This window comes from Pagrus major, chromosome 17 (assembly GCF_040436345.1).
Source record: "Pagrus major chromosome 17, Pma_NU_1.0".
NCBI classification, from domain to species: Eukaryota; Metazoa; Chordata; class Actinopteri; order Spariformes; family Sparidae; genus Pagrus; species Pagrus major.
Genome location: NC_133231.1, coordinates 14,419,355 through 14,444,945, shown reverse-complemented (window position 1 = coordinate 14,444,945; position 25,591 = coordinate 14,419,355). Strand labels below are relative to the sequence as shown.

Genomic DNA, 25,591 nt, shown 5'->3' with positions numbered 1-25,591 from the left:
AATCACTTTTCAAAAGAGGGCTGCTCAGAGGGCCCATAACTTAATGGGGCACTATGCTAATTTTACACATAAAGTAAAGGTTAGTTACTAGACATGTCGAGCTCTACTCAGCCTGTAAAAACAGTCATGTCTTCTGTGGCTGTGAAAATCAGCATTACAAACTGAGGGGATATGTTTGAAAGATGTGGGCATTCACCAGGTAGGAAGGATCTATTGAAGGGACTATTGCATTAGTATGGGTATGGGGTGCAGGGTTTGGTAGCTTGCCTGATACTCAAGATATCTTGGCCTTTACTGCTGCCTGAACAATTCTCTTCCTATAACCAAGCCTGGCTGCGTGTGCAGCTATGGCACATGATACTCTCTATGAGGGGACATGTACCTGTATGTTTGTGTATGGGGGCGGAGTGGGAAAGACATGATGACCCGCTCTGTTTTCTCTGACCCTGTCCTTTCCTGCTTTTCAGAGACACAATGGCGACATTTTAACAACAGCGTCTGTCAAGCACCTGAGTCACCGGCGCTTTGTGGTATCCTTCCAGCTAGACAGCGTCCAGCGAACAGATCAGGACCTTTACCGTTGCGTCACTCAGTCCCCGAGGGGCTCCGGGGTTTCAAACTTTGCTGAACTCGTCGTCAAAGGTAAACGCTCTCTTCTATTTGTCTCTTTTTGTTCCTTTTTTGGGTCTTTCTTCCTTCTTTCTGTTTCTTTCATCTCAACCATCAGTCTTCCTGCTGTTTTTTTATGATAACATGATTTTCTGCTCTTCTTGGTCACAGCAGATTACTGCCTGTGACTTCAGATGAGGATTTAAAATAAATTGATCATAACAAGCAGTGAGAGCCGCTATTATGAACATTTCAAACTAACCATAGGACATCATTTGTGCACAATGGTGGAAATCATAGACACCTATTTCAAATTGATTTCCATAAAACTCCTTCATCACAAATTGTACGGTGCTCGACACACATGAAGGCTCTTTGGACGGCAAATACAATCTCCCTGACATGTGTTGTTTTCTGAGTTGGAGTTGTCAAATAGGCTGCCATACTCAGCTCTTCAGCTCTCTGTCAAAAAGCTGTTCACTTGACTTGGACTCCTGAAGCCCCTGTCATATCATGTACCGCAGATGGTGACCTCACTCCCATTACTCACTCCAACCCCACAGCCTGACACCGCTTTGACAGCATAGTAATGACATGGCTGTGGGATGGTTTGATGGCATAACAAACTCCAGCCCTCAGCAAAAGGAAGATGAGACGAGGCATAAGGATGTGAAAGATCCCCGTCCTCTACTTTACGCTCCTGCTGTTAATACGTATTTTTTATTTATTTTTTTTTATTTAAGCAATGCTAGCAGTATGGCTGTATGGATGGCAATATTGGCCTGTCCATCACTTTGATCCAGACGGAAATAGCTCAATAACTGTTGAATGGCTTTTCATGAAATTTTATACCAACATTCAGGCTCTCCAGATGATGTATCCTAATGAGCTTGGTCACTTGAGTTTCGTGTAGTGCCACCAGCAGGCTCACAGTTGTTATTTGTATGAATGAATGATATATAAATATATATCTATATAGACAACACTAATATGAGCTACCTAAAATGACAGACACGATCTTTGGGACAAATGTATTTGACGTGGAGTTGATTTTCTAGTCAACCACCAGGGGGCGATCAAGATGTTTTGGCGGGGCTTTCATGTCACCCATATTTATACATAGTTGATAGTGAACATGTTTGCTTGCTGATTTTTGCATTTTGTGACAGCCTCACAGAGCCACTAGCATGCCTATAGACTCTATAGCCTTGTTTTGTTAAAGCATGCAATAAATCCCTTTGATTGATATGGACGCGTGGATTCGGTTTAGTAGTGTGATTCAGGCTGATTGCTACAGTACAACATGGAGCCTTTTTGCCAAAATGTTTCTAAACCCTCACGCCAGCAGCCTCCAGTAAATGAGGAGTCAGTGAATGCGCTCATAGAAGGCCATGAAATCCCATTTAGTGTGCTCACACTCTCAGCAAATAAGTATCATTGTATCCATGTGGTTGTTGCTCGCCTCACTTTTTTATAATCAGGACAAAGATGTTATTTTTGGAACAGCTCATTCTGAGCCACGGGTAGATATGATGGCTGGCTGTAAGTCACGTACAAGTCAACTGGCTGTAGCTATATATAAGAAGAGACTTAATGAGTTGGATCAAGTCGTATCAAGACTGTAGATTGAGTGCAGGAAACATGATGAAGCTCTCTTATTGCCCCATGAGGATGTGTCTGCAAAATGAATAAAACATTTTCCTCCTTGAGGTAGTGTTTGTCTCTGGCTTTTGTTGTGGCCTCCGAGTTGTTATATCGTGATCCTGAGCTCATTTGAAAATGTGTTTTCAGGGATTTGCAGCCAGTTAAAGCATAAATCTTAGCACCAAAAAATCCTTAATTAAACAGAAAGCAGCACTGAGAGCGATGTTTAGTTTGAGAATAGCTTTGTGCACAGAGGGAAACAAAGTAAAAGATAACGAATAATATACAGAAAAAAACATAATTGTATGATAAACAACATAAATAACGGGAAAAACCTTTTGAGCCGTGAACTTTGAGTGAGTTTGTAAAAATTTCGGGCCCCTGTGGCCTAAATTTTGGCCTTTCATTATGGATGCAGTCCTTGACAGCCCAAAGATGAGCTGCTGCAGGCTAAGTCAAGGCTAAGAGAAGCAGCACAGAGTGGAGCTGAGATGCTGGTAATGTTGAAAGCCCGCAGAGAGGAGGGCCATAAAAGACAGAGGCGCCTTCGTGGGAATGAAGGATTAGTCACAGCCACAGATCTAACTCTGATCTTTTCTCATGCTTTGTCCTCATTTCTTTTGCATTCCCTTCCCTCCCTCACACTGTTGCCCGTGTAATTGCTCAGTCGCTTGGATCTTCCAGTAAGTGACATTTGACCGGTGGGCTCTGGAATTAATCCTTGGTTTGGCAGTCTTCACCGTGAGTCTCCTCTTTCATCGTGGTGACCAGCCGTGAGGACAGAACACTCAGTTAGAGAAAAAGATGTACCGCACTTAATCCGTCGGTTACAAAGATCATACACATCAAATTCACTCCATCCACAGCTGTTTTTTCACTTACTACTTTTCCCAAATGTATGCGGAGGCTCTGAATGCCTTGTTAATAGCTATGACTAATCTGCTATTTGAACGCAGTTTGACCTGCTCACTTCCTGCAGTCTCTCGGGACTCATTTAAGACTCAGTGGGCTCAAACATAATGAGAAAGCTGTTTGGATACAGCTGATTAATAAAACGAACAGCACAACTTTACCTCCCTAGACTGTACGGCAGCGCTACGGGCCCGCTAGCAAATGCTTTGACCAATTCAACTGTGTTTGACTAGGAAAAGAAAAAAAAACAGCTTTTCATTTCTTCTCACAGTTCCCCCGTCGCCCATCGCACCGCCACAGCTGCTGCGTGCCGGCTCCACTTACCTGATCATCCAGCTCAACACCAACTCTATCCTGGGAGATGGCCCCATTATCAGGAAGGAGATTGAGTACCGCGCCAGCCAGTCTCCGTGGTCAGAGGTGCACGGAGTCAACATGGTCACGTATAAGCTGTGGCACCTGGATCCAGACACAGAGTACCACATCAGCGTGCTGTTGACTCGGCCTGGAGAGGGGGGAACTGGCCCGCCAGGACCGCCTCTTGTGAGCAGGACCAAGTGTGCAGGTGAGCTCTGACGGTGTAACACACTGTACAACTGGACAGGGTGTAGAATCAAGGTTCAAGATTCAATACCTTTCAAATGAAGCATTGTTGTGACAGGTTATGGTCTTAGTGTGGTCATGAGTCATGATTAGTTTGAATAATGTGATTTTTCCTTCTCAGGATGTTTTAAAGGAAAAAAAAAATTGAAAATAAAGAATAAAATAATATAGAAAAAAAATGGAGAAAAGTCAGAAACAAATAAATATAATTATGTGTCTTTTTCCTTCTTGTCTCTCTAATTATCTTGTGACCCCTCCAATGCATCTTGAGACCCCCAGCTTGTGGACCACTGTGCTGTACTTTAGGTCATGTTGCTTCATTTAATTGCAGGCTGTGCTGGATAATAGAGCTCAGAGCGTAGGTACAGATAAGTACAACCATTGTCAGTATTTAGCACATTTTAAGTGTATTTAACACATTTTCACTGCTATTCACTGGCCAGTAGCTGCTGCTGCATTGACAACACACCACCCACGACCCAGCTTTTGCCCATATGTTATGTGTTTTAAGCTGCATTATGCAGTATTGTTCACAAAGCTTAAATCTTTTTAATGGCAGGAATTCATAGCTCCATGTGGATCTTGTCGAGTGATGTCATGTTTATAGAGATAACAGGCTCCAACAGTCTATGCACTCTATTCCCCCTGTTTGTGTCTTTTTTATGATTGGGCAGAGACAGTCCTCTCAAAGGAACTATTACGCAATGAACAGTGCTTAGGGGAATTACAGTGTGCACTGTTTAGGTGATGCTGAACCCCAGAGCCCTGGAAAAGGGAATACAGTGCTTTCAACATCTGGCTGTTCGGTAGAAACCAGAAGCGTGAGGGCAGCAGGGTCTTCGATGCAACCTGTACCAGCCCTGTGATTTTTTAAATTGCATTAGCATACACTGTACATTTAATGTAGACTGAAATAATTCCAAGAGATATGTCTTTTATGGAGTTATATGAAAGAGCCATAGCTCAAAGCGTTGATTCTCAACAGCCACACAGCAGAACTTCAAAGAGTCTTACAGTATGGCGCTGCATCTGTCACGATAATCTGCTAAAATTCAATCAAGAGAGGAGCTGATAGACAAGTTCTAACTCAGTCGCTGCATATACTTATCTCATGAGGAAATGCACCCTTGCTATCGCTGGAGTTCTCTGAACTCTGGAGCCGAGGAGACTGAAAGGGGGACTTTCTTGCTGCCAGCATGGCAGTATTGGTATGACGCTTATTTAAAAGATAACAGCTGGCTGACTACAGTAGCTAGCCTGAAGCAGGCTTCTTTGGTATCTACTGAAGAGGAGAGACTTCTTATTTTGTCAGTCACAAATAAATGGATGAGAATTTGTATGTGACAGTGATGGAGACATAGCAATCACAGCACACACTATAAATGGTTTTAAAATAGTGTCTAAAGAAAGATCTAGGGACATCCAGTACTATGCCCATTTTAAATTTCAGGCGCCCAACATCAATTTTTTTCTTTAATGTGAACAATCAAGACCAGGATATAATCAGAAAAGCACACCTAACATCTGACAACCTGACAGTTTTGCTTGAAAAATGTCTGAAACAATGAAGCGATTATTGAAATAATTTATGATTACAACAGTCTGCAGCTCAACTCATTAAATAATAGAGTAATTGTTTCAGCTCTGTTAGCTAAGGTCTGCCCCTTACTCATTGACCTTGAAGTCGTTAGTTCAAGCATTTAATTAACTAGCTGTCGCACGTATATGTTCATAATCTAATTATATATATGTATTTTTTTTATACAAAATTTAATACAATTCAAATTAGTGTTCATTTAAAGACAATGCTATGCTTTTACATTAATGATTCTGAATGTGTATCAGAACTACCAAGATGGAGACCGAACATTTTATGTACAAAACGATGTGTAATTAGTTCAGTTGATCGCCACAGCAGGGACTCGCAAAATGGGCTGCAGTTGCTGCGATGTAATCCTTTGGGCACGTCAAAGTACGTCCACTAAAATGGCTGAGATTGTGATTGTAACTGTCTGACAACATTATGGACGAGATCTAGAAGTAGCCATCATATTGCTCTCTTTACAGCCACCAGACTCCATTGACAAAAACAGTAATTTTGCAGAACATGGTAGTTGCTGGTCTACCGCAGCCTTTAATGGTTAGTTTGTTTGTTATTGTGTGACTCTGGTGACATGTTAGTCTGGATCTGAACTCACACTTTTGTTTGTTTGTTGCTGCCACCTGAGGTGATCTGTTGAACAAATCCATAACCTTTTACCCGTTGTTAGTCATTTAGAAACCGAAAAACAAAAAATAATTACCCTGTAAACTACAGTAACAGCTAACATTCCAGTAAAATACAGGTTTAAGTATAAATCATCCAGGTGAAGGTTTTCCATCGACTTGTTTTTTTTTCAGCTGAACATTTTACTGCCTGCACTCCTGTCATCTATCACTGTGCAGACACAGAACACCCAGGGAGATGAGCAGGATCCTGGCAGGCCACACCCATGCTTACTTTTAAATATATGTTCACGTATATAGAACAAAGAGAACTGTGTTGATGCAGATGCACCCACAGAGATGCAGGCATTCATTACCGCTGCCTGCATCTGCAATGTGTGCGCAGCGCTCACAGGCACACAATATGGAGAGCTTTGTGTTACCCAAAGGCAGTCTGTGGATTTGTGTCTTCCATGGTCATCACTCTTTTCTATGCCCAACGGTCTCTTCCTGCCACACACCATCCCTCACATATCTCCCTACCCTGCTCCACTAGAGCCTCCCTGGCCCCCTCTCCAATGACATATTAAAGCTACTCTCCTCTCCCAACAGCCAAAGACACCCCTCATTCATCAGGCGCCATGAGTGAGCTTACAGCCCTCCCTCCCCAATCGACGCACCCCCCGCACCAGCTCGAGAGACACCGAAATTCACAATAAAAAAGTATAAAAAATAAAAAAAACAGCAAGAGAAGGGAAGGCTGCGGCGTGGGAGTGTGTGTGTGGGAGAGAGGGTCGTTTTTCAAACAGGGAAACGGTAAAAATGAGGAGAGTGAATGTACGAGAGGTGAAGCGAGAGAGGATTCACAGCATACGGAAATTGCTTTCACAGTTGCCGGTATCGGTGTATGTGAAAGTCACTAAACTCAGCCTTTAATGATGTATTTACATTTCAACCACTGTGACATTAGCTTGTTCAACCATGTGTGGGATAAGTAATACTGCTGTGTTTGCTGAGCTGTTAAACAGGGCATTTAGATGCAGTACCAGTTCAACACAGAGGAAGTATAGGTGAAATTAATTTTGTCGCTCTGTTGTGTTTTGTCCTTACGGTTGGCAGCTGCACAGCTGTGAGTGACTGATCTCTGAATTAGTTGTTTTGTAGTGCGGCTGCATCTGATCGACTCCTTGATCAGTGTTCTTACCTGGGTGGTGGTGTTGATGTGGTTTTACAGTACGCTGCAATAATGGAAGCCTCCTCCACCTGGTGTGTTTCCCATCCTCAACCCTGCAGGAGAGTCTAATCACCACCTGGTTCCCAGAGCTCCCCTGACCCAACCTCCAAACCATCTGGTCTACACCACCCTTACTGACCCCACGCTCCACAGCTGAATCCCTATCGCCCTCCTTTGCTGTTGGCCTGATTAGCTTTAAGCGTGAGAAAATGGATGGTGAGGTTGTTGCGGTGATTTCAGGGAGGTGGTAACTATCCTGTGAACAGAAGGGATATTTGGCCCCTCGCTGTATTTAGGAGGAAAGTGAATTTCCTCTCCAGAAGCTGTGTCTTGCCACCGTGACTAATCTCGCTCTTCCATGGTCATGCTGAATATTTCCCTCCTTCCCAAACATGTCGGCTGTAGCTGGCTTCACCGTACACATCCTCGCAGAGCTGCTCTGTCCTCGTGCGGGTGCTGTAAAACTAATGGCCGTGAATGTGAACATGGTCGCCGCCTGGCTCTGATGGCCGTCCAGGTGTGCTTGATGAGCCATTGCTGTGATTATCAGCACGGTGCATTAGCACAGCTTGAAGCCCCTCAAGTAAATCAGGGAGGAGAGGCGAGCATTTGTAGTGCAGGTGGTCCCCAAACTACGTTAATGGGCTTCCACCTGCTGCTGGGTCACTGAACCTTCTGGAAAGCCCCGGCCCAGGATGCTCCTGGTCTGTTAGTGGGAGCCAACGTTGGAGCCCGACTAAAATTAGACACATTAGGCACACAAGTGCTTTGGCTTTCTTGGCATGTCGTTCATCACGTCTTCCGCTGTGAGCCAGAATTCCCTATATGTTCACATTTGGGGTGTTTGGATTTATGTGTGCTTGTGTTTTCTGCTTGCACTTGGGTACAGGCGTGCATGTCTGTATAAATCTAGTTTTCCCGGCTGACACAGTCAGTCCAGATCCCCCTCCACGGACGCATGCAATCTCAGGCAGCTCTGCTCTGTCCTGCTGCCGTCCCATGTCACAGTTTTGGGGGGATAATACACCAGAACCTGTCACATCCACTCTAACTTCCAATCTCCAAGGATCAACATGGTGCGCTGGGCTTTGGGCCATGTTGGGGCGGCTGCAGTTTTCACGCCACAGGGTGCCAAAGAATGGGTGCCCGTGGCATTCAGACGGAATAAGACGAGGCGAGGGGAAGGGGCTGGCACAAATATCCACTTTGAGGAAACCCACAATGAGCACACTGTGGCCTCTTTGGCGGCACTTTCATCAACTCAGCAGTTAAATGCCTCTCTTTATTTAGCCCTCAGACTGTGCAGACTATCAATTGCACCATTAAGACAATCCTCAGTCACACTGAACAATGGAACATTAACATTTCTTGCTGGGTGCAGTCTACTACTTTGCGATTACTGTGGCCACCCATTCATCTGTCGCCACATTAGTCTGGATGAGGTTCAGATCAATGCTCTGGTCATATTTCCATCGAGTATGAGATGCCAGGCAGCAAATTAAAAGAGAAGGCTGGTGACTGCAGAGGCCTTCAGAATAGATTGGAAGTGTCATAAAATTTCACTTTAAAAGAATTGCTCTGCCACAGGCAGTAATAAGTGGATAAGATATTGGGCATAGCGACTTTGTATCTGATAATGTTAGCATGCTAATGTACGTGTGTTTGAACACGTGTACATGTATAAGAGATGGAGAGAGAAGGACGAAGGGAGTGGAGAGAAATGATGTGATAAAGGCAAAATGGTTATTTTAGACAGCAAATGTGTGTGTGTGTGTGTTAGAGTGTTCTTGTACAACCACAGAGCACCTTTCAAACCAATTTTCTAAGATAATTCTTGTTTTAGTGTGTTAGTCCCTGCTCAGTGATGCATTAGCCGCCTTATTTAAGTTCCCTACACTAATCTGTGCTGCAGTGAGAATCCCACTGAGTGTACGAGTCAGCCAAGGAATGAAGACCTTGGCCAGTAACCTCAAACTCCACTGATCTCTCCCTGTACCCCATATCTCTGCTGTCACTTTCTGCCTCCCTGGCCCATTACTCAACATGCCCTATTAAAGGAATATAGAAATACATTACATTATGTTGCATATTGCTTGATAAAAAGGCATTGATTGTGTTAATAATGGCCACAGTTAAATGCCTCCATTGATACTGAGGATGTCCTTGGTTTAGCTCATCCTCTCTTCAGATTCAGAGGTCCTCCTGAACACTGGCTCGTCTGTGCCTCTGCGTATAGAGGCTCTCTGTATCTCTCAGCTCGCCATTACACTTGAGGAGGATATCAAAGAGAGAGCTGTTGTTCTTTTAGTCTGAGTCAGAGAAAGTCAGGGTTAACCCAGCAGTGACCAGAATTAACTCGGTGCCTTCTAAAAATATGCGGCAGGCCGTCGCGATGACCCAGCAGTAAAAGGGACCAGCGGAAGTGAATGCCCTTGCGTCGCACGGGTATTTTAGTGTGTGGATTAAACCTCAGGGAAAAGAAGTACAACTACTGGATAGTCAATTTGCTCTGCCACGCGGAGGCGGGGAGTGGTGGGACTGCGACAGCAACCCGCAGCCTGTCCGATTAATTAGCGCAATTGGCATGAGCTCCTGCTCTGCCATGGGGGATGTGGGTGTGTTATGCTGGCAGCTAAACGTTGACCTCCTCCATGTTTTGGCGGGGCAATATGGCGTCGTGTAGGAGGGGAGCAAGCGAAAAACTGCCAGGGTCATCCTGGGACATGAGTGCTCTGTCTGAAATCAGATATTTCACAATAAAACAAAGTTATCTGTGTTTTCATTTTCTAAAATTCAGTATTGTACCTTCAGGACTTGTATAATACAATTGCTTGTTTTTGTCAATGCATCTCTGCTTTCTTTATTACTCAATTTTCTTCTCCATCTTCAATCTCTCTCCCTCCCAGAGCCAATGCGTCCACTGCGGGGCCTCATGGCCACAGATATCCAGTCCAGGCAGTTGTCCCTGCAGTGGGAGAACTTGGCGTTCAACCTGACACGCTGCCACACCTACTCAGTGTCCCTGTGCTACCGCTACACCACGGCGGGAGGCGGCGGGGGCCACAACACCACCGTGCGCGAGTGCCTGGCAGTGGAACACAATGCCTCACGCTTCACGCTGCGTGATCTGCCACCCTACCACGGCATCCATGTCCGTCTGTCACTGGCCAACCCAGAGGGGAAGAAAGAGGGCAGAGAGGTCACCTTCCAGACCGAGGAGGACAGTAAGTCTCGGGAGGAAGTCACAGAACAGAGAAACTAAAACATGTCATTGCAAAATAGCAAACATTTTCAGATGAATTTCCACCAGAATATTCATACACACTTGGCAGTTTATAGGTTAATTAGGTACACATAGCTAAACTAATGTAGTCTAACACAAATCAATTCTCTAAGAGAAGTCTATCTGATATTACATGTTTAGACCTTTTTAATGGTTCTTGGATACCTGGGAGTTTGTATCTTGTGAGCGACATGCACAGCTCACCACCAATCACAATCAGTCTCCATCAATTTATCAAACAAATGCATTTATCATGCAGCCCTAAGTGGAATCAACATCCCTCTAAAACAGCTTCATCAAACACTGAACTTTATAACCTTCATGAAGAGAGAATTTATTGCAGGGTTGATGTGTTGGGCTGCATTAATATTAGCAAGGTGTACCCAGTCAACTGGTAACTGAATGTATTCACGAACTGTTGGTTTTCATCTAATTTTGTAAAATGCCCTTTTGTGTCACAGGAGACACTTACTGTACACCTAATTATCTAAATTATGTAGTATTTTATAACGTATGGTGTCTACTGGCTTTATGGGCATTTTACTCTCTTGACTTTTTATTCAGAGGGACCTGAGGTTATCATGTCATTTTTTAAATTACTTTAAATAGCTACTTTGGAGGAGAGTGACCTCTAAAATGCTCCAGACTCCCTCAAATCGTTTAACTGTTCTCATTGTAAATGTCAGAAAGGAGACTACCCAGACCTGAGACAGCCCATAACCACAACTCTACTGTCATATTTAACTTTTGCTCTGATGGTTGTTTTTGAGGTTTTAAGGAGTTTTTCCAACATAAAGCGAGCGCAGCACATGTGGTTTGAATACACCAATCCATAAATCAATCAATTTTGGTTCAAATGTGCTGAATTCCCTTAATATTTCAAAAAGTTAACACTTCTAATAGTTCCACTAGTCTGTCTTCCTCTGACACATTTATGCAGAGAGGGTGACCATCTGACCGAGGCTGAATCAGCATTACAAAAGATCCTTTTCATTTTAGGATGAAAATAACATAAAAGAGAAAACATTATATCTGAGACTCGGGCAAGCCTGAGATAGGATTTTGTGCTTATTTCTTATCTCCTATTATTCCATTGTGCTGTAGCACATCTTCTGCATGGCGGCTGAGGGGGAAATCAATTCTGCCGTGAAAAAATCAAAACAAACAAGATTTTTCAGAAAGAGATACGCACAGAAAGACAGAAAAAGAACCAGAAAGGGTTTTTTTCTGAAGTTTTGAAAGATAAATATATGCATACGTATATACATACACTACACATCAATTATAAATGCTTTTTCCAAAAGCCTTAATAAGCAACTCTGTCCTCCAGACTAACTCAATTCAATAATAATAGTCGACTCAGCTGTTTGGCTCTTGCTTTAGCCTGAGGCCTGAATCTCACATAACAGTCTTTCTCTGTACAGCGCTCACACAGACCGTTGGGACGTAGGCTGCAACCAAATGTCCCAAAATACTGTTAACACAGTCTTACATTGAATGACAGGCCGTTCAGTCCTCTCGCTGCCATTCAGAAACAAGTTTACCAGCAGGGGTCTGACATATTCATCAATATATTTTCAATTTTGAATGAAGATTGATATAAAACTATAATATCCTTCTTTATATTTTCTGTCTCATGTCTGTGTTATGGTTACATAATTGATGCAGTTCATAAATTAAATTGTCTTTATCTGATGCTCTGTGCCTGCCGCTCTCTGGCTGTCTGAGTGTCTCATGTGGTGCATTGTTCTGAGCTACTATGACATTCATTTCTGTGATATTGACAGGAGAGGCTCACTGTGGGATTAGCGCTTCAATTTCCCTGACAAATGTTTGTTCTGACAATTTCTCACAGTTCCCGGAGGCATAGCGCCGGAGTCGCTCACCTTCACCCCGCTGGATGACATGATCTTCCTGAAGTGGGAGGAGCCCGTCGAGCCCAATGGCCTTATTACCCAATATGAGGTGAGTCCCAGACAGACACTTGATAGTGTTGTTAGCTTAATTGTGTGCTTATTTTATATGCTCAGAGGAGCAGGACAGATGTTGGATTGCTTCATTGTTCATATAGTCACGCTCGGCTCTCGGCTCACATATGGCCAACAAAAAACTGATTTACACATGTAAATTGCTGCAAATTGTTACATAGAGCCCCGTACGGCCTAAAGTTATGCATAGTTAAGGGCATGGGTGCTTTGAGTGACAGTTAGCAGCTAGCTGTCTAGCTAGCTGTCAGCAACCAGCCTTTATTTGGCCCGCCTCAGCTCAACCACGCCCTAACTCTTTGCCAATGTTTGGATTATAGCCCCGGGGGTTAGGAGGAGTCAGACAATACCAAGATGGCGAGGGCCGGAGCCACCACACAGAGCTTTTCATGGCTCTTGGGTAACATCATAGAGAATATGTCCATGTTTTTACGGCATATGGGAGAAATACAAAGCCTTGGACACCTGTCTTGCCAAGTTACTTTGCGAAGCTGCGATTGGACAATCACTGTATAAAACATCTATTTTTCAGTTAGATTAAAAATAAATCTTGAAAACGTATCTGCTGAAGATGAGTGATATTACTGAAAGCTTTGATACAGCTGATAAATAAACCCTGTGCTCAGTATTTTGGGTTTTCAGCATCTGTATCATGTATATGATTTTGTCTCTACTCAGACAGCACACACTGTAGCCAGTAAACCCAGTAGCAGTTATAATATTCATGGAAGATAATATCAAGCAACACTACGAAATTGTAGCATTTCCCTGGAATTGAAAATGTGCATGTTTTTTTGGCATTTTGATGTCGAGGACAAAATACTCTCTATTTGGTGAGCCATTTTCTTCAAGTGCGACTGCGATTGGCACAGAACAGATATGTGCTTAATCACCAAACCACTCTCCTTCAATTTATCTTCTGATTCACCAAATCCTCTAGCGCGTGATGTGCCCGTCCTATTTGAATGGAAATAGCAGAGATGCTCTGGTACGCACTCACTGACCTTGTGCATACGGCCTAGCACAGGCTGGTCTTGTGCCATTTTAAATAAAGCCCCGTGTCATTATTAGATAACTCACATGCATCTGTTGTGCTGTAGGCCTCACGTTCTGCAGGATAAGGATTTTAGAGTTACTGTAGACCCTCTGTCCGTGGTCTGCCTACCTAGCCTCAAGCCTTCTTTCCTTGGCCTCTCTCGCAATGTCGCCTCAAGGATATTATTAAATAGGATTTGTGGTGTGACACATAAAATGGAGGCTGCACAGGATTTTTTACTCTGTAGTGTGTTGATCTGCCTCAGCTGACGGAGAAAGCTGTAGACAGAGCTGAAGAAATCCTCTTCATTTCTCTCAGATTAAACCATTGACCACTCTGCCTGAGCCCATCGACCGCCACGCCGTCTTGCAAGCCCTCCTCGCTGCTCTGTGCACCGCTGGGCATCTTTTATGTCCGCCTTTGTAGAGGGAACACAGAGGTCTGCCTGTGTCTAGTCACTGGATGGCTCATAATTCTATCTTCACTCAAAGGAAGCATGAGTGGGAATTAAGCTGTTACGATAATCAGCAAAGCATTTAACTTCAGTGTGTGTGTGTAATGTACATACATATAAACATACATGAAGTACGTTATGTGTTAAGTCCTTCAGTGAAGTGGATCTCTTCCAGCTCTAATGTAGTATATCCTAATATGCTTACCCTTGTCTGATTGCAGTAAGGTCATCTAATTTATTTTCAGAGAGTATAAGTGGAAATTCTCATGAGAGCACCGTGCAGCCAAGGCAAATCTCCTCTTGAGGAAAAACTTTATAAAATACTTCACTTGCTTAAGGACACTTATGCACAGTCATTTTTGAGTGTTAATTGAACTCATAAACACTTAGCGCTATTGATTTAAGCACTTGAATACACTTTTTTACCGTGTGGCGTCTTCACTCCGTGGCCTTTAAATTGCATTACTTAGTGAGAAAAGTCATTAACCACTCCAATACTTTTTGAAAAACTCCAGGTTGCTTGCATGACTTTGACTTGACAGTGCCAATGCCAATCAAGTCCCTTTCATCTACAGTAAAACTATAAACCCGTCTTGGCAATTAGCACATTGATTGAGAGAGCCAAAATTCATTTCTGAATGAAGTGAATCATATCAATCAAGTGTAAGAATTACCCCTTATGACAGAGCCATTACTCAATTAATCAGCATGAAACTTGAAATGAATTGGGAATTTGTTGGCGGCTACAATCGTGAGGCATAAAATCAGAACTGAGGTGGCTGAGTAGAGCTGCAACTAGCAAGTATTTTCATCATTGATTATTTTCATGATTAACTGATTCATTGTTTTGTCTCTGGTACGCCCCAAACAGCCCCAAACCCAAAGACTCTTCATTAAAGGTGCAATATGTAAGAACTGACCCCCCCTTCTGATCGAACAACATATTATCAGAGTAACCACTAACTGATGCTAACTGTAGCTGCCGTTAGCTAGTTAGCTCAGTTAGCTGTGCAGCTAGCAGTCCGGACTGGGAGCTCGGAGTGGTATCGTAAGACAGGATGTTCGGGGGCTAGTTGGTTAGCATGCTAGCTTCAGCAGAAATCTCTGCAACACAATACATAGATATCTTTAACATAATGTCAAAACTGTTATTTCTCCTCTTTTTGTTGATAACGTTATTTTTTTAATTGTTTTAAACTTAAACTTGATTAATGAATATTGTTTTTACATAATGCACCTTTAAATGACAAAGAGAAGCAGCATAACTCACATTTAAGAAGCTGGAAACAAGTGATTTTTACTCAAAAAATGTCTGAAACTATTAATAGGTCATCAAAATAGTTCTATTTTCGATGAATCATCTTAGAGTTGCAGCCTCAACTTTAAGACTGTCTTGTTATTTGTCAACAGATCAGTTACCAGAGCATTGAGTCGTCTGATCCAGGCATCAACGTCCCAGGGCCTCGAAGAACTGTGTCCAAGCTGAAGAATGAGACTTACCACATGTTCTCCAACCTCCACCCTGGAACCACTTACCTAATCTCCGTTCGAGCCCGAACAGCCAAGGGCTTTGGCCAGACTGCCCTCACTGAAATCACCACTAACATCTCAGGTATAATCACCGCTGACTGACTGACTGGCAGGTAATCCGTGCTTTGCGAGGGAGTGTGAAAGCTACCATGAAAAATTGTGAAATAGAAATGAAGACTGGCAGCGTCTCCATGTCGAGGCTGCTCTCTGTGCTGCCGCTGCCTATCACTGATGCAGCATGCAGGTACAACACCAGACTTCACCCACTGCGTTCTATAATTAGGATCAGGGTTTTTCTCTCTTTTGACCTCGGCATCTTTCTTCTCTCGCAGAGGCAAAACTACTGCTCCCACAGTGTAAGAGCTATTTCCCGTTGCCTCACCAAACCAGTGACACACTGTCATCTCACGGTCCTCAAGACATAAATTAACTGGTAGGAACTGGAGGAACACCACAGAGGGGACACTGCTGTGTGTGTTGTGTATAAAGAAAGATGCAGTGCATTCTCGAAACCAGAATGTCACCTCAGAGAGTCTCAGAGCTTATTACTGGTGATAGAAATCCAGCCTCCATGTTTCCTATTTCCTTTTAATGATGCATTTGTGCTTGTTAAGGGATGGGATTACACCTCTTAGGAGTGCACAACACAGCCACTCCCACCCTGTCTTGCTCATACATTTACTCACTCCTTCTGCCCCGATCTCTTTACAGAGAGGCCAAGTTTGTTTAATTATAGATTTAGTGCACAATCACTGCTTACTGGCTGTATGTCAGGAACGTTGGCACAAAGCCAGACCACAGATGGAGTCCAAAAGTCTTTGCGGATCATCCTCAACATCCTCCACTGGCCCACGGTGCAGAACTTTCACTTACACTGAGCGTCTCTCAAATCTGCACTGACAGCTAGCAAACACTGAACACCTTCAACAGCTACTACTGTCAGCATCTTCAAGCAATACCCACCGCCGAGAATCCAGCTACACACATTTCCTCATCCGCACGCACACATTCAGACGTGTGCACCGCCGCTGCTGATACACAATCATCCGTCAAACAGACTCCGTCTGGCAGCAGGCGTCAGACCCTCTTTTAGTTCAACAAACCGCAGCAGACCCTTAATGTCAACAAATGCACAATCAGTTCTCCTTAATGATGTCAGCTCTTTTCTGCTGCGGTAATAGCGAACCGCCTTTTTAATATGATAATCATTGATTCCTCATGAATAGTTTGCTCTCCTTCCCCCTCGCTAATTGACAACTAATATTTAAGAGAAATGTGCCAGCACATCTCCAGGGAGGAACACGACTCTAGCCAAATCCTTTCAGATGAAAAACCCATTCCATTTAGCCTCACTCGCATGACTTTTAATTGGACTTGTATCCAAGACAACTAGAAATTCAAACAGTGCACTGAGTATAAGGACATGGGATATCAGGTAAATGAGCACTGGTAGTATTTATTTATGTGGGGAAAGGGATGGCTGTTTTAGGTCTGTCAGTTCCAGATACAGTGAAGGGATGAACCAGAGTTATTATAGTTTTGCATTTTTTGTTTTGTGGATTTGCTCATTTCAGTTTAATTTTTGTTGTGTGAATGTTAAGTTTTTGTTAAATTTTTATCAGTTTTGTTATTAGTTCTTGGTTTTCTTTATTATAATATCAAGATATTTGTCATTTGTCAGATTTTGGAAGTTGTATGTTGACAAATTTGACCAAATTGTCAAAGACGAAAACTGGAGACATTTCCTGCAAAATTCTTGTCTTAATTTAAAGATGCAAGTATGTAAGAATTGACCACCTGTCGAACTGAAGCGTATAAGTGTAAGTAATCGCTAACTTCTGCTAACTGAAGCTGGCAGTGGCTAGTTAGCTAAGTTAGCTGTGCAGCTAGCTGTCTGGATTGGAGGGACCAGGGGAATGTTGGTGTTTACACTACAATACATGTTTACAATACACTGACGTCACCGTGTCTTAGCTGTTATTTTTCCACACTGATTTAAAAAAAAAGATATTTTTATTGTTGTCAACAAAAAATCAATGTAGTTTTAGTAAGTTTTAGTTTAGTTTTTTCTGAAATCCAGTTTTTATTTTATTTAGTTAACAAAAACATTTTGTTTTAGTTTCATTTAACCAAAATAACCTTGGGCTGCACATGTTCATGTTGAAGGAGAAAGAAGCAGAGACTGTGTTTAAATTAGATTAAGTTGACCTAAATGAGGGCTGTTTAAGGCAATGTGTGTTTGTTTCTGTCTGTCCTCAGCTCCCACGTTTGATTACGGAGACATGCCGTCCCCCCTCAGCGAGACAGAGAGCACAATTACTGTCCTGCTGCGCCCCGCTGTAGGCAGAGGGGCTCCTGTCAGGTGAGGAGATCATCTCAACTCTATATGAATACATCTTTTTCAATGCAAAACACGGCTCATTAAAGGTGCACATCCACCTTGTGTTCAGTACATACCAGGTGGTGGTTGAAGAGGAGACAGGAAAGAAAGTAAAGAGGGAGCTGGGGCTGCAGGAGTGTTTCCCACTGCCCATGTCTCATGGTGAGGCGCAGGCCCGAGGCACACCGCACTACTACACAGCCGAGCTGCCACCGAGCAGCCTTCCTGAGGCCAGTCCCTTCACTGTGGGTGACAACCACACTTACAACGGCTACTGGAACAGCCCTTTGGACCCACGCAAAAGCTACCTTGTCTACTTCCAGGCTATGAGCAACTTCAGAGGGGTGAGTGACTGTAAACCCACCAGTGGTGCAGCAGGTCTGGCAACACTTCATGGACTAGCTCTAGACATAAGTGTCGAGAATAATTCTGAGCCGGTGGTGAGCGGTGTTAATGAGTATCTGTATTTACTAATGCTGCGGTTGACGCTGTGGGACAGTTGGCATTGTCTGAGCTCACAACCCTTGAAAGAGTATTTGTGCTGTGAAAGGGCTTTTTGGATGAAAACATATTGAGCTGGCAGTGTAACTACTTGGAAATGATGTATGTTTATACCCGAGCGCTTTGATTCTTTGCAAACAAAGCATGTCTGAAACAGGGAATTACTTGCATGCATTACTTACAGCTAGCAAAGCTGTGATTAGCTGGAATTACTCAGAGTCAACAGCGTACTTCACTTCATTTGTCTTCTACTTTCAGAGCTGTTCCTATTCTCTCCTATTCCTTTTTCTTTTTGTCCTGTTACCTCATGTCCCTCATTCACTATTCCTTTCATTATCTTCCTTATCTACTCCTCTCATTCTCTATGTACTTATTCAGCTGAGTTTTTTTCAAAATAGCCGTTGAGTGGAGACCAAGGTAACACAAAACCAGGCTTAAAGCGCTCTCATCCCTGCATTTGTGCCCACATAACAAACCCTCCTGTGAATCTTGGTTGTAGACCTCGTTAGCTTTGAAGCGCCGTGTTATTTCGCACCGTCGTGTTCCCATCCATTTCACTGGGCGCATGAAGCCCTCCAGTCTCCAGTCGTACCCAGAGGACGCCACATTACCTTTCCAAATTCCATTACAGGAAAGGCTGCTACCTGGGTGAGGCAATTACTTAAGGATAATTGGGCACAGGTGCAGATGATCAGAGGTAGAAAGCTGCTGCTTTAATATTCACAGACCGTCGCAATGATGCTGAGAGACGTTGCCGTAGGTAACGTAGCCTTCTGTGATCATCAGCTGAGAATAAATACATACAAGCTGTGAGTCCTGTCAGTGGTTATTTTCTGATCACATCACTCTATTTTTCTTTCTTTGCATTGGGCCTGTGTGTATAATAAAGTCCCATGAACAGAGCTGGGTGGCTCAATCCCCACCAGTAGCATCTCTTTCCAACCCAGTGGAGAAATACACGGAGGGACTGCAGTGTGAGCACTTCACACAACCAGGCTACTAAGCACGGGATTAGAAAGGGGAGGCCTGGCTTTACCGGCGGATGGGATTAGGTTTTGTTTTGCCTGGCAGGGGGCCAGCACCCATGACCCACAATGAGTTGAGCCAAATCACACAGCCAGCACTGTCTCCGGCCTTTTAAACACCGCCGCTGCTGCCTTCGCCTGGAAATACAGTAGTCGCAGTCACTGTCAAAATCTGGGCATCAGTCCTGTGTGGCTGCTGAAACAGTTCCTCTTGAAGGAACACCAGTGTGCTTGGAGGGCAGGAACTTTTAGTAAAAAAAACCCAAAACAACTGAAAACATAATTGCCGACTTATTCTAGTGTCAAAGTTTCAGACATCAGACCTCTGTCGATGTAAAGTCTTTGTTGCTGTGTGTGATGTTTCCTCTGTTTAAGCACAAAGAGTCTTTTCATTAAGTTGTCAGCTAAAAACCTTGTGATATAGCTCAATTCAAGCGGTTCAGCACAGTTGAGAGGCAGCTAATTTCCGGGCATATAACCAGTCAACAGCAGGGCAGAGAAGACATGTCGCAGCAGGGCTATGACAACGTGATCTGACAACGAGAGCTCTAGCAGAAAAAGTGCTCATTACGCAAAGTAAGATAAAATGAAAGAGGACAACATCACGACAATTTCAGCCCTAACAGAGCAACAAATAATGGATTATCATACCCATGGCTTCTTTTTTGCCAGTTAATGATATTATTAACAGTACATAGTTTATTTTTCACTCCTTACAGTGTTTTGACAGCAGTCAGAGCCAAGTGTTACTGAGAGAGTCTATTATAACCTCAGAGCAGGTGTCAAGGTTTGGCTGGCGCTGCCTGTATGGACTGGAAGGGTTCAGTGTGTTTTGTGCATATTATGTGTTTTCCTTTGTGTTTTGTTCTCCTGCTTATCCTCCCTGTGCAATTATGTATTTTGGGCCTTTTACATTTCTGCGCTGCGCTCACTCTGTCACCAAAATGTCGGCCAAAAAACAGAATTTTTGCATTTTAAATTTGATTTTGCACGGAAGCATGAATGCATTCAGCATATGTATGTGCTGTGGGATGTATTTATAGTAGTTTTTGGATTGTATACAGAGAAGGTGGGAAACATAATTACCTTCTGCACACTCATTGTGGCAGAGGAACAAAACTGTACCTGCTCTTGAACTAAAAGGGTAGCTGGCATTGAAGCAAGTTCCCCCCTCAGAATGAAACATCAGAAAACAGTCACATATTTACTCGGATTAAACAACTGCTGATAAGAGTTTCTGCTTGTAAAGGTGGTGATTAGTTTTTCATGTTCTGCAGTCACTGAAGGTATTTGCACCCTGAACACCTTATTAAAATACAAACTAAATTGTCAGCTTGCTTATTTTATCATTTAATTATACAGCGCATTAAATCAGGGTCTGTGTGGTCTGTTGAAGTTTCTGTTTGTCTTGAATGTCTTTGTGGAAGGAAAACATTGCACCTAATCCTCTACAACAGTGGCAGCAATGGGAATAGTTTGAACAATATGGGACCCCATAATATTTGGCATTTACCCATGCTAATTATCTGCAGAGTGGCTGTCAAGCCTCTCTAATTGTCTTGATTGATTCATCCAAAGAGGTACTTGAAAGACCGTGGATGCAGACTGCAGCCTCGCAGGCCACAGTATAGTCCTTTATAACATCTACTCATCTTTAAACGTCCACACACACACTATTAAAGCTTCAGTGTGTGTTGGGGGGCCCCATGTCGCGTGTTGGCATTTGTGTTTTGTATTTATAGCTGCCAGCCACCAGCCCCTCTGGCTAGACTGGCACAGCCAGACGTGTGATGTGTGTCCCTCAATCTGAATCTTGCCAATTAACTCTCCTGCTGATGTGGCTCACAGTGATTCAGATGTGCGTCTTACAGAATGTGCTCCTATCCATCACAGCAGTCTATTTTTTTAATCGTCAACATAAATAGATGTAAATGCACTCTGTCTTAATTTGCCACAGCTTGTAATGATAAAATGTAGAGTGAGATTTCAGCTGCTGTCTCCATTAAGGAGGCCGGTTCAGATGAATCAGCCTTTTTTTGATGTGAAATATTTACGATAATTGAGTCAGTCCCTCAAAAGCTCAAAGTCACCAGTCAGCGTTTCTAGAGATACATATAGTAGAAATGAACCAGTGATGCACTTTTGACTAAAGATTATTGATTAAAGGGAATAGATAACGAGTGGCCTTCGCGTTAAAGTCTAATATATTTTAGAGTACCACTAAAAATGAAGTTGTGCAAATAGCAATACTAGCTACCTCTCGACTCGACGTACAGATTTTCAGCCATATTCAGAATGTGTGACGCTAAAATACCACAACACAGTATTGTATTGATTTCTTCATTTGTCGTTTATGGTCCTCAGAGGATGAATCCTGCTGACTTTGTTGTGAAATGGCTATTATAGTGGATGGATTACCGCATCATATTGATTACCCAAATGATTACCAACGCTATCATGCTAGTAAGATGGTAAACATGGCATACCTTATACCTGCTAGGCCTATGATACCAAGGTGAACATCGTGTTAATGTGTACTATACATTATAGGCTACCTGCGAAGCATTATGATGTTAGCATTGTCATGGTGAGCATGTTAGCATGCTAACACACTTAAGTAGGATGGTGAATACTTTATATTTGCTACACATGAGGATAATAAGTGAGTATGTTAGCATGCTAACGTTTGCATTCAGCTGTGCCTGAGTGAAGCCTTACAGAGATGTGACTTGTGGCAAATACCAACATAGTAACACTTTACAATACAGCACACAGAAGTGTTAGTAGTTACTAAGGAACGAGTGAGAAACGAACCAGGAACAGCCTGATATTTAATGAACTGTTAAGAAGTAGTTCCTGTTTTACTTTATCAATTCCTGCCTGTTTTATTTAGTAGTTTATACGCTGTTGTAAGCTCATAGTGGTTGTCAATTTCACCAAAAACCTCATAGATGTCACTGATTAGTTGTGTTACTGTTCTGTAATGAATGTAATGAACATCAGAACTAAGATATGAAGCAGTTTGTGGCATTGTTCTCTACATGAACCAAAATTCTTCATATATAATCCATCATAAATCTTTGAATGCAACAATTCATGACATTTTCAAAAAGCCCTGGTTAACCTGAAAAAAAACAATATGCAATACATCCATATTAGAAGTGACTGAGACGTTTTGAGAAGCTGGTAAATGTAGTAGAACTGAAGGAGTTAAACATCGTTCGCAAACGTTAAACATGCAGTCTGTCATTCTGTGGATCTGAGCGGTTGGTTTGTGGGAATGAAATGACAGTTTGTCTGACAGACAACATGTTTGTCCGCAGTCTGTACTTTCACATCAAACCGTCGGGTTAAGAGCTTGTTAAAGTGTCTGTCAGCTTGAAATGGATTTTCAATTTTAAAGAAAGCAATTTAACTGGGGTTTGAAGAAAGCGCTTTTTGCTCATTTCCGAATGGGCAAATTTGCATAATTGTTCCATAATGCCTGAATTAGCATCTGTAAATCTTAATTTGATAATGCATCTCCTCCAAGAGGTGGCAGGATGGAATTGGATTACAGTCTTGGATCTCATTAGTGCTGTTTGACAAAGGTCCTTTTCATAACACCGAGATGTCATCAGCCCAAATTTGAATAAAATTAATTCCTTTTCATAGCGGTGCACTGGTCTGAAACCCTCCTCTTAATTATGCTCGCTCCCTTTCAACTCTCATCTTTTCTCCTTCAGCAAGAATCTCCTTCTCAAACTCTTCTGCACAGATCTCAGATATGAGATGTTTGTCATCTGGTGTCATCAATAGGACCTCTTAACTGAACCTGCAGTTTATCTCTGTCTATCATAAACTAAATTATGATTTTTTTTTAGAGAAGAGTAGTGCATCCCACATCTGTTTAATAATCAGAATTGAATCAGCAGAGAGGGGAGACAGCCTGTTGTTCCAGATGTGGTCCAGAGTGACCTCATGTGTTCCTCACGTAGGGGAGTAAACATTGTTTTTTAATGTCCATGCAGAGTTTGTTTTTATCTGCTGTGGTCATATTTTCAATGTGATGCATGTTTATGTCTCAGTCCAATATTTCACGTCATCCTTTTTTCTTTTATCGCGCCGCTTTTATGCAAAACTCAAAGCGACACCCTCCCCTCTGATGTCTGTGTTTTCGTTCTCTTGCAGGAATCCAGAATAAACTGCATCCGCATCGCTCGCAAAGGTAATTCAACATAAATACTTCTCCTCCCACAAACACTGTGACCTTGAATGGATTTTTCCTGCCTCTCGTCTGAGTGCTATGCAAAAGATTGTCTGCTCTCAGATTGTTTTTAAGATGAGAAATTAAGAGAGCGTGATTGTAACATCGTGCTTAGTTTAGTCTGAGTTATTCACCTTTCTCTCAAGCACAAAGGTGGGGATCTGGACAAATGTTGTCTGACAGTCCTGGTTGTTTAGCAGTGGGCCTCTGAGAAAAGGGCAACACGCAGGGAGGGATTAGAGGTCAGGCTTTCATCCTGTTTGTTTGGGGGCAGGCACTGGGACACACTATATCAAAGGCAGTCTCTTTGTTCTGATCAGCAGCCCACTAGATGGCTACATCTGAGAGCTTTGACCTCAGCGCAGTCCAGAAGGGTCCTCCAGATCAAAACTTCCAGATGGAGCTACCTTGGCCTATCAGTATGAGAAAGCCCTGCTCCCTCCTCCTCCTCCTCCTGCTCCTCCTCTGCACCTCATCTTTTGGATTCAAAGAGACATGAAAAGGGCAGGGAAATTGACTCTAAGTCCTGATGGCAGGAGAGCCCTTCTGCCGTAGTACACTGTCAGATCATGGTGAATAAAAGTCATGTATTTATAGTTATCATAGCACCGCAACAGTAAGCAGAGCCTTGCAAGTAAATTGTCTTGGCGGGGTGTCTCTTTTTTCTTTTAGTGAAGGCCTCTTTTTGTGAGAGAAAAACGAAAGGAGATGAGATTCTCCTGAAGCAGAAAGCCGAAAGCCAAGGCTGAGTGTTTCACTCCATCTGCCCCCGTGCAGACACCTGGTTGGGCATTGATTAATTATGCTTTCACACAGCAGTGTGCTCACTTCTGTACTTTGACACCGAGCAAAGAGAGATAGAAAGAAAAAAACGCACAATGGATCTCCAATAGTCAAAATAATTTAATTTAAAAAAAGTAAATAAGCAAGAAAGAAAGAGTCAAAGGAGAGAAAAATACACAATGGAAAGTAATGATTTGAGAACTTGCCAGCATTACATCATCCACATGCAGGATGATGTAACATAAAAAAATCCTGAAAGGCGAACTGATAGGGAAAAAAATTCTCTGGGTGATTTCCAATTTCAAGGTGCGACAGGTCAGAGGGTTTTTTTTGTCGCTGTTTGTGATCTCCGTGATCCCTCTACCATTAACACAGCCTCTGCATCATCGCATCCTAAGCCGTTATTATCAGGCAGCCCATCACAAGCAAAGTGGAGGCAAATGATTCTGGCTCGGATAACAAAGCTGGAGATTACATTTCAACTTCCAGGTGACAGTTTAATTAAGGATCCTCTGGCAGGCTCGACACAACAATAGACTTCCATTTCTCCTCTAAGTGCCAATTTCCACCATTGGGCAGCTGGCAGGTGCATGGAGTCATGTGGAAATCTATTTCATGCTCTTGTTTGGCTTAATAGAAATTTTGAGGCTAAATGTGGCAAACCTCCTTATCTGTCCAAAATGTCAGAAAAGTGAAATTGATTTTTCACCCCCTCATCTGCATTTTCAGCCAGTGTAAAGTACCTGCTGTATTTTATGTCTACATGTAATTTTAAATGAGCTCACAGCAGAAAATAAACAGCTCGTGCTGAAGGCTGTGGCTGTTTCTGCATGAAGCACCTGAGATGGGCTGATATCTTTGTTATTTTCAGTTACAGTAGCTCACAGACATCTTTGTCTCACAGACACACGGTAGTGTGTGTATGTGTGTGAGTAGAAACCACACACAAAAAAACAATCTTTGATTCAGCCTGACTAAACATTCGCCTACAACTACTGCAAAGTAAAGTATGCCTGTCAAATAAAGTGTCTATACACTGAACAACGCACCCAGAAATGTCACAGTTTGAACAGTTTGTTACATAAAGGGAGCATTTCAAAAAGCCATATTCTGAGCAGAACAGTTTCTTTCCAATATCAAACCAATGCCTCAATTTTCTCT

General features: G+C 42.8%; 1 protein-coding gene across 1 annotated transcript in view; it reads left to right on the top strand.

The window, feature by feature from the left end:
- Positions 1 to 25,591, top strand: part of ptprub (protein tyrosine phosphatase receptor type Ub) — a 174,350-nt gene that overhangs the window by 109,508 nt on the left and 39,251 nt on the right. Inside the window, exons 6-13 of the mRNA XM_073486118.1 lie at positions 468 to 642; positions 3,437 to 3,730; positions 10,114 to 10,431; positions 12,346 to 12,455; positions 15,376 to 15,577; positions 17,755 to 17,857; positions 17,946 to 18,219; positions 23,572 to 23,608. Coding sequence (XP_073342219.1) covers positions 468 to 642; positions 3,437 to 3,730; positions 10,114 to 10,431; positions 12,346 to 12,455; positions 15,376 to 15,577; positions 17,755 to 17,857; positions 17,946 to 18,219; positions 23,572 to 23,608 — 1,513 coding nt within the window. The remainder of the gene's footprint in view (positions 1 to 467; positions 643 to 3,436; positions 3,731 to 10,113; positions 10,432 to 12,345; positions 12,456 to 15,375; positions 15,578 to 17,754; positions 17,858 to 17,945; positions 18,220 to 23,571; positions 23,609 to 25,591) is intronic.